The sequence below is a fragment of the Rhododendron vialii genome, chromosome 12a (genome assembly GCF_030253575.1).
Source record: "Rhododendron vialii isolate Sample 1 chromosome 12a, ASM3025357v1".
NCBI classification, from domain to species: domain Eukaryota; kingdom Viridiplantae; phylum Streptophyta; class Magnoliopsida; order Ericales; family Ericaceae; genus Rhododendron; species Rhododendron vialii.
The window spans coordinates 2172407-2182220 of NC_080568.1; the positions used below are offsets into that span (position 1 = coordinate 2172407).

The 9814-nt window shown below is 39.1% G+C and overlaps 1 protein-coding gene across 3 annotated transcripts; it reads left to right on the forward strand.

Moving 5' to 3' along the window:
* Nucleotides 1–2233: 2233 nt before the first annotated feature.
* LOC131311862 (protein FAR-RED IMPAIRED RESPONSE 1) lies at nt 2234–8432 on the forward strand. 3 transcript variants are annotated; one of them, XM_058339466.1, is made up of 8 exons: nt 2234–2564; nt 3685–5909; nt 6007–6063; nt 7269–7337; nt 7446–7514; nt 7600–7659; nt 7784–7831; nt 7927–8432. In XM_058339466.1, the coding sequence occupies exons 2-8, from the start codon at nt 3804–3806 to the stop codon at nt 7981–7983; spliced, it is 2466 nt and encodes an 821-aa protein (XP_058195449.1). In that variant the 5' UTR covers nt 2234–2564; nt 3685–3803; the 3' UTR covers nt 7984–8432. The 3 variants fall into 3 exon arrangements, 1 of the variants encoding a protein (XP_058195449.1); XR_009195624.1 differs by adding an exon at nt 3465–3497 and having other exon boundaries at nt 2251–2564; nt 7446–7659; XR_009195625.1 differs by having other exon boundaries at nt 2242–2704; nt 7446–7659.
* Nucleotides 8433–9814: the final 1382 nt, after the last annotated feature.

The following is a 9814-nucleotide window of genomic DNA, read 5'->3' on the forward strand; positions in this document are numbered from 1 at the left end:
GCTTTCAAGATCTCTCGAATGGTTCCAAACCCTTGTCGTCGTCGTATCGGAAAATACCTGTGTTTACGTAGACATCTTTTGCAGCACCTTACCCAAAGTTCCTTTCAAGAAAATACCTGTGTTTTTCGGAGAGACGGGATCCAACGTTGATTTTTTATTTCAGCACCTTATCCAGAGTTCCTCAAGACCCTGTGACTGTTACATTCGTCTCATCAATCAGACGTCTCTTCTGCACTCCAACACACTCCTTACATGTAAATCGAAAACCAAAGAATCAATCGATCGAAGCGATGGAGTATTGGCAGAGGGTGAAAACCTTCGCCGAAGAAGACGTAATCCCTGACGTGTCCGTCAAGGATCGCTTACATCGTCTCCAAAACAGCCAAGCGATCGAAGGAGTTCGCGGCCGAGGCGTCGAAGAAAGCCCACAAGATCAAGTCCCTCGCCGATCAGATTTCGTCTTCCCTCTCTCCTCGACTCTCCCCCACCACCTCCGCAGTCGAAGCACTCGCCTTCGGAGCTCGAGAAGTTTTGCCTGTTGGTGTGTTCGTCCTCCATGAGAAAGAGACATGTATGTGTGACTGTGAGTGAGAGAGGGGGGGGGATGGGGTGATAGAGGTGGGGAAAGGGCAATAATGTCTTTACCCTTCAAATAAGTGAGCATGTGACTTACATGTGCTCATTTCCATCCAAATTCTAACAGAAAGGTAACGAAAGTGAACTGGGAATGATTTTTCAATAGTTAGAAGGGGTTAAGTGTTCAATTTTATAGTTAAAGGGGGTTAAGTGTCTCCGGATGTTAGTTAAAGGGGATTAACTGTAATTTACCCAAAAAAATAAAACATCATTACCATACAAGTATTAGCCTCTCAGAATCATTGAACATGAACCTTAATTGACCTTTGTTTTTGTTATCTTTTTATCCGTTAATTGACCTTGTTCATTTGGGGTCTCAAAATTTCTGGGCGCAATTTATAATAAATTTTCTATATCTATCTCTTTCCACTCATTACTTTTAAAAATCTCCCTCAAAACTCCCAAACGAACATAGAAGCTCGGATGAAGGGCTAGACACGGGAAACAAAAGGGGTTACTCTTTGTTTTCTAGATTGGGCAAAGAAAAGGATGCAAAATTAGAAGAAATGAATAGCAACGATATTGTCTCTGCTCCATAAGCTACAAAATCAATGTAATAACCAATGCAACTTGAAGGGGTTGTCCAGGTGGTCTTGAATTGGAACATATAGGTTTGATCCATCATAAGATTTTAGATTCGATTCTCAATGCCAGCAATTCTTAGGCTGCCTCACCCCATGCGTATGAAACGACCGTAAAAAGGACGGTAGAGATTAATCTGATGTGCGCAAACTGATCCGAGACACCATACACTACTAAAAAAAAGTTAGATTAGTTCGAAGTGCGCAAGTTGACCTAAAACACTATGCATTACTAAAAGCCAGTGTAATAACCAATGCAACTACCAAGCTTGGGCATTGATTTCAATCCCTCTCCAATGGCATGTCTCAAGGTCAATTCCCTACATGACGTTTATGGAGCTTGGGATCTTTGTTGGAATGGCACTAGGTTTGTGTTCAATGAGGCCATTTGGCTCATCATCTAACTATTAGGTGGCTATAAAGCACAATTAGTGATTTACATGAGTGGCGATTTTCCTCATACCCAATAGCAACGGATACAAAGAATGTTGGATTCTCTCTCTCTCGCTTTCCTCCGAGTAGGATTTTGCTTGAGGATCAATATATAAGTATCCCAATATTTTTTGAACAATCTTGGTCGTTCATCTTTTTTCGTTTGTTTTTATTAAAAATTTTACTTGTCCAGATGAATGATAAATCTAAATTTTTTTCCCACAAATCTGATAAATCTCCTTATTTAAAAAAACACCAACATGTTTTTTTGGGCACAAACTCAATAAATTTTTTACTAGTGAGCAAATTAACCAGTCCAATCGACTTGTTTGAAGAAACCAGAGAGTCGCTATGAGTATTTGAGTACATACAAGGGGATACGTATTTGCTATCCGTTTCGGGTTTCATAAAAATTGATCTAAACTGTTTATTTTATTCAATATACGTTATTTAGGATCCATAGAAAGTACTATCAGCTTAATCGAATATCGGTGTGAAACGTCAAATTTTGATTAAAAATTAGCAGCTCGAATCATGTCTTTGAGACAAAATATATGTCAAAAGACCTATGTAAGCGAGGTGTGTAACAAGTATGTACTCACCTACTCATTCTTTTCCTTTCCAAGAATCATCACCCTGCCAATTCCAAAACCCATTTCGCGTGCGTGTTGTACTTACACTGAACGGAAATTGGTGAAAGAATTAATTTCAAAAGAATTTCCCATTACATAGATTAGGAATTTAGGGCAATCTTCTTTCTCCCCATTTCTCTATCCTTTTCCAAATCTCTCCGCTGTTGATAAAGTAATTTTAGAAACTGTGTGGGTTTGAAGATAGTAGAACTTTTTGTTCCATTCATTTGTTTTCGATTCGAAGTTACCCTAAGCAATTGCGCTGATGCTATGGAAAGACAAGGTCAGTTCTCCCTCTCCCTCTGTGTGTGTGTGTGTGTGTCATCACCGAGCTATGTAGCCGCCGCGACCGTGATCATCATTCAGGACGGCAAAAGATTGAATTTTGAGGAACTAAATCGGTGCAAATGAAACGCATACAAAGTGGGTAACTTTATTTGGGTTTTCTTAACTGAACTCGCAATTTTAGGTCTAGTGATAAACCCTAGCTTTGTGGTGTACATTCAAGCTTAACTGGTTCGCGGATTTCGAGTCCACAGCCCATTTCCTCTATTTGTGAGATAAGGGCGGGATAAAAAAAAGATATAATTTGTCCTCCTTTTCCCTTCATTTCTCACCAAATTACTGGACCCAAATGAGTTATTGGCAAGAAATTCTAATCCTTTTTCCCTATTCTTTTTCAAATCCCTCAATCCAAAGGGGTTGTTAGTGATGATTTCATAGCGGATGAACAGTTTTTGATTTTCCCAAGCTCACCTTAGGCCTATGTTTTTGAGCTACTGCGGAAAAATAAATTGCCTTGAGTGTCAATTTTGAAGCTTTACAAGGTTTGAGCTCGTATCAAGGTTAGATGAATGTAGTTCTCTCTCACTCTCTCAAAGAATTTAGTTGGCAAAGATTATTTATTTCTTTTGAATAGGGTTAAGTGTTTAGTTATTTGTTTCCTTAATGGGCTTTCAGTTGGGCTTAGTATGATTGTGAGTTTGTGTCCCGTTTGATGTAATTCAGATACTTGTATTTTTGGCTTAGTATGATTGTGAGTTTGTGTACCGTTTGATGTAATTCAGATACTTGTAATCTTCTACCGCTTGTAATTAAAAAAAAAATGTATGATACTTTTCCTTTTCCTTTTTTTTCACCACTTGATTCCTCGATCATTATCTTAGATTTATTTTGCTTTTAGTTTACCTTAAAGTGAAAGATGATTGGATATGAGGTTTGTACTTATACATTTGCAATTTAGCTTGCTTGCATGTTGCACTGAATTTATGTTTAGTGCCCTAAGACTAATGTGAATTGTGACCAAATTTTGAATGATCTTTCGTTGTTTGAATTGTGTTTCTAACCCCGTCTCTATCCTTGGGGGGAGTTTATAACCTTTATAATGTGCCTTTGTTTTACAGGGATTTTTGTGGCTAACTGGGGAGGACGTATTTTAATATAGGAATCTTTGACTACCATTTTCTGTAACAAATGTGGTTGGCCAATTGTAGAATTTGGAGTTGAGAATAGTGGCTGCTAAATGAGTAGAGACATGGTTGATGTTGCAGAAGAAGCACAAAATAGAGATGGAGCTATTGTTGATAACCCGAAAGGGGATGGCATTGTTATTGATGGGGATACAGATTTGGAGCCACGTAATGGTATTGAGTTCGAGTCACATGAGTCTGCATACTCATTTTATCAAGAATATGCCAAGTCTATGGGATTTACAACATCAATAAAAAACAGCCGTCGCTCGAAGAAATCAAAAGAGTTTATAGATGCCAAATTTGCGTGTTCCAGGTATGGAGTTACACCAGAATCAGATGGTGGTAGCGGTAGACGGCCGGGTGTGAAAAAGACAGACTGCAAAGCCAGCATGCATGTGAAGAAACGTAAAGATGGAAAATGGTATATTCATGAATTCATAAAGGAGCATAATCACGAGCTTTTGCCAGCCTTAGCATACCATTTTCGGATTCATAGGAATGTAAAATTAGCTGAAAAGAATAATATTGACATTGTGCATGCTGTTAGTGAGCGGACAAGAAAGATGTATGTGGAGATGTCTAGACAATCTGCTGGGTATCAAAATCCACTTTTGTCTCTCTCTGATAACAAAAATCTTTGTAATCTTAAGGATGACGTAAATTCTCAATTTGATAAAGGGAGGTACTTGGCTCTAGAGGAGGGGGATGCGCAAGTTATGCTTGGCTATTTCATGCACGTCCAGAAGGAGAATCCCCATTTCTTCTATGCGATAGATTTAAATGAAGACCAACGGCTAAGAAATTTGTTCTGGGTTGATGCTAAAAGTAGGAGTGACTACATCAGCTTCAATGATGTTGTTTTCTTTGACACTAGTTATATTAAAAGCAACGACAAGATGCCATTTGCTCCTTTTGTTGGGGTGAACAATCACTATCAGTCCATGTTACTGGGGTGTGCATTGATCGCAGATGAGACTAAATCAACATTTTCTTGGGTAATGAAGACATGGCTTCGAGCCATGGGTGGACAAGGTCCCAAGGTAATAATAACCGATCAAGATAAGGCCTTAAAGGGAGCTGTTGAAGAAATTTTCCCAAATGCACGTCATTGCTTCTCTCTTTGGCATGTCTTGGAAAAGATCCCTGAAGCTCTTTCTCATGTAATCAGACGGCATGAGAATTTTGTTAGAAAGTTCAACAAGTGCATTTTTAAGTCGTGGACTGATGAACAGTTTGACATGAAATGGTGGAAGATGGTAAGTAGATTTGAACTTCAGGAAGATAGTTGGATTCATTCCTTGTATGAGGATCGGAAAAAATGGGTGCCTATCTTCATGAGGGAGACATTTTTAGCTGGAATGTCAAGAACTCAGCGTGCTGAAAGTGTTAACTCTTTCTTTGACAAATACATTCACAAAAAAATTAGTCTGAAAGAGTTTGTAAAGCAATACGGGACGATTCTCCAGAATAGGTACGAAGAGGAAGCCATAGCTGATTTTGATACATGCCATAAACAACCTGCATTAAAATCTCCTTCACCCTGGGAGAAACAAATGTCAACAGAATACACGCATGCAATATTCAAGAAATTCCAAGTTGAGGTTTTGGGTGTAGTTGGTTGCCATCCTAGGAAAGAGAGTGAAGATGGAACAAGCGTTACATTCACAGTTGATGACTGTGAAAAGGATGAAAATTTTATGGTGACATGGAATGAGGCAAAATCAGATGTTTTTTGTTCATGTCTTCTGTTCGAATACAGAGGTTTTCTTTGCAGACATGCAATGATTGTTCTCCAAATTTGTGGTCTTTCAAGCATACCATCTCACTATATTCTGAAGAGGTGGACTAAAGATGCAAAGACCAGGCAATCAATGGTTGAAGGAACAGAACGTGTACAAACTAGAGTGCAACGGTACAACGATTTATGCAAGCGAGCCATTGAACTGGGTGAGGAAGGGTCATTATCTGAAGAGGGTTACAATATTGCATTTCGTGCAGTAGTTGAAGCTCTAAAGAACTGTGTGAATGTTAATAATGTTAAAAGTGCTGCAGAATCTAGCAGTACTGCACTCTGTCTCCGTGACATTGAAGAAGAGAATCAACGAAGCCTTGCTGTTAAAACGAGTAAGAAAAGGACTCCAACAAAGAAAAGAAAGGTTAGTTTGTGTTGGATCCTTGGTCTTCACGTATTCTGCTTATGGTTCAGTGTGATTGAGGGAGAGAATTGCTAAAGAAGACCTGTTTACATTTCAGGTACAAGCGGAGCCCGGAGGTATACTTGTTGAGCCACAGGACAGCTTGCAGCACATGGTTTGTTCTATTGCCTATTTCGTGACAAGATTATTCGTTTAATCAATATGGTTTGGATGACAATAAGGCTTAACATACTCTATCCCTGGGCGCAAACTGCGCACATTGTGAATCCTAACGGACCTACTAACTTGGTGAATCCAATAATACTGGTTACCTATATTAGACTTGTCGCTTGAAAAACATATAGTTAATATCTTGGTAGCAGGGATTGTGGGAAATAGACTTGCGGTTGACACAGGAGTGCGGGTTTGAGCTCCAAAGTGAGATTCGTGATTGGAGCTCGACTCCGGCTAGTGCGATACTTAAATTGCTGTGTTGTTTCTAAAATATAGGAGTATATGTTTTAATTTTTATGATTGCACGAGGACCCAAATATGTAGGGTTTTGAATTCATACTTCTAATCCCTCTAACTTCTCTCCCTCCACTCTTATCCGTGAAATACCAATATCGCCAATTCTCAATTTATTTGGAGTCTCTTCTGCTTTTCTTACACTCTCCATCGAAAGAGAGAGCAAATTTGAAGATTGTACACCCATCTATTTCCATTGAATTCCAAACTTGAATTCTCATTAGTCAGTAATCAGTTTATCCCTCTCGGGTAACGTAACTCGATTGTGTTACTTACTTTAATACTTTAATGTTTTTCAAACGTGACAAATGGTAGTGTTCACGTGTTATTGATAGGTGCATATATTTGAAAGCCGAGTAAACCTTGTTTTTTCTTCCCATAATGTCTGTATGAATGAGTCATTATTCGTACTTTTCTTCTGTTTTCCTATATTTTCCTTTAGTATTATGTGGTTGAAATGGAAAGATACATCATACATATGTTCAATTGACTTTAAATAGTCACTGAAATTTGGGAAAAATAGTAACTATATCATAAGGATGATATTTACATCTCTCTTTGATTAAGTGGGAAAGTTAGCATACAATATCAAGAGAATCCTCTAATTCATTTGTTTTACCAATATCTTGGCACAATTTTGCTTCACTTAAGTTTTGTTTAGCTACAGAGTATTATTCATGCATAAATAGTCTAGTACTCGTATTATCCTACTGGAAAAAACTACTACAGGGCGTGGTAGGCCACACATAAATTCCATGCAATTTAGTTATTTTTTGTTTTTGCACTTTCTTCAAACTGGAAAAGAGTTTTGCTTGCATTAATTTATGTTAATTTGGATTATCTTGCTTGTAGGAGAACCTAAGCTCAGATGGACTAAGCCTTAACGGCTATTATGGTGCTCAGCAGAATATGCAAGGACTGGTACAATCTTAATCTCTATAATCATGAACAGCTGTGTTATTATCAAGGTGTCAGATTTATATTTCATGAATGCAAATCGTCATAATTTGTTTCTCATGCTGATTGTAGCTACAATTGAACTTAATGGAACCACCGCATGATGCTTATTATGTCAGTCCAGAGAGCATGCCAGGCCTGGTTTGTCTTGATGAACTCTTGACGATCTAAAAATATTCAAACGGGAACTTTATGTATTTCTGTAATTCTTAAAATGGTTTTGTAGGGACAAATGGCATCCAGCCATGGTGGTTTTTTTGGGACTCAGCAAAGCATGCATGGACTGGTATACCATCTTACTTCCTTCATAGCTGAATTTAATTCCTAATAAAATCGGTTTAAAAAGTTGATACCCTGGTGTCATTTTGTGAGGCTTCTTGAATTTTTACTCATTTTTTTCATTCGTGCAGGGGCATTTGGATTTCAGGCCACAAACCAGTTTCAGTTACAACTTGCAGGTGAGTATTGGAGATGTGACATTTTCATGCTAGTTATGGAGTTATGGTTCTACTTGCTATGGACTTACTGGTTTAGGTTTTCACCCTATTGTCAGGATGACCCCAATTTGAGATCAAGTCATTTGCATGGCAATTCCTCAAGACATGCATAAAAAGATCCAATCGTGATGGTGGAAGTAGTAGCACTCCACCTATATAATTTTTTTTGGTAAACAGTAGCACTCCCTATATAATGAAGCTTCAAGCTGGCTTATATTGCACCTGGGCATCGTGTGGTAATCCGAGACGTTGATCCACGAAAATGGTTCACCGATTCACCTGATGTTTACTTTGTAACATGAATGATCGGTACTTTTTTTACACTGTACTGTTATTGTAATCCTCAAAGTGGGAAGAAAAAAAAAGGGAATGCTGGCCCTTCCTCATCATTGAGTAACTTTGTGGGATGACAATTTGGCTGCAGGAGTAGTAGACGACGCGAAGTTGCTGACAAGAATTTTAGTTACTTACGCAGGTGCTGAAACTGATTTGAAGAGTGTATAGTCTTTCTCCATGAATCAGAAGTGGTAGATTACAAGTTATGAAAATTTGTTTCGCATAATCCATGTTTTTGTGGTTTCGCATATCTTAGGAAATACTTTTTTACCAATTTCATATGCATCCTTCCATAAAATGAATACACATTAGTTTGCAATTGGATTTGGGGACCATGCTGTGCGCCAGCACCGTATTGTGCACGGTCCGGGCTGTCAGGTTGTGTATCGGACGGCTCGAATCTCATATCGACAATGATGATGTTTCCTGATGCACTTCATATTGTGAAAGAGACATATTTCCATTTCGTACAAGTCGGGTACTTTTGATTATCTCCTTGCGAAGTTTATGGCACGATTTCTTTCTTGTTAACCATGCCCTACTATTTCGTACAAGTTCGGGCGTTTTTGGATTGCAGTAAAGCCCCACCAGTTGCTTAGGCCAATGGGTTTCTTCGCTAGTTCGTACTTTGCATGCTCATGTGTGCGTGGATTTTATTTTTATTTTTGGACAAAAGGCATAAGTTTTATTAATCCAGGCAAGAAACGTCTAACCATAGAAAAGTACGGAGCCTCACGAGGACAGAATGGAGGTCCACATGTTGGACACACCACTGGAGAGGGCTTTTCTTGCATGAACATGTGCTGTCCGGTTACAATCACGTTTAATGAACTTAAACTCGCTCCAATAAAAGAAGTGTTTGAGCACTAAGCAATCTTGCACAAGAACCACTATATCAGACGGCTGGTTCTTTCTTTCGGTTAGCACAATTCCTAAATCCTAATAATTGACTCCTCATCCGATTCAATTAGCGCGCACATTTGGATGATTCAGAACAATTCCCAGATTCATTACCTCGGGGATCGCTAAGGCCTCTGCAACTCTAGGTGAGCAAATGCCTGCATGAATCTTCAAAAGAATTCCGAACACAGCACCATTATCCCCTCTAGCTAATTAACCCACTGTGTTAAGACTCCTTAGACAAGGTGGCATCGACATTAATTTTGATCGCACCTGCTTCTGGACGAAACCATTTGCCAGTTACAACATTCAACACAATTATGGAGTCAGGATCAGAAACCTTTTAATTCCCTTGGATCCAAGAATTCATGAAAGTCTGCCAGTGCGCGCTTTTCCATTAACAGCTTCCATTAGCCATTTCGTTCCGCTGAAGACAATATCGTTCCACATTCACCATATCCACCAACAGGTAGGTAAGGCCCAGCCCCATAGACGAAGAAGGAAGATGAAGCATAGGCTGATTCGGCCCTGAATACACATCCAGCAGTCCGACACGCATGTATCTGCACTCCTGTAACTCTACCGGTCTCAAGCGAAACGGCGAGTGAAGCCAAATTTTCGTTGCAGGCTTGAAAAAATATTTCGTGGGCGAGGGACTTAACTGAAAAAAAGGATGGAGGTGGCAAATTCGTTTGGGAGAAGATGTTC

Excerpts from the sequence above, each read along its gene's own strand:
- LOC131311862 (XM_058339466.1), top strand. The coding sequence starts at position 3,804 with ATGAGTAGAGACATGGTTGATGTTGCAGAAGAAGCACAAAATAGAGAT. Across the intron at positions 6,064-7,268 it reads AGGACAGCTTGCAGCACATG|GAGAACCTAAGCTCAGATGG; the intron begins GTTTGTTCTATT and ends TCTTGCTTGTAG. Across the intron at positions 7,338-7,445 it reads AGCAGAATATGCAAGGACTG|CTACAATTGAACTTAATGGA; the intron begins GTACAATCTTAA and ends TGCTGATTGTAG.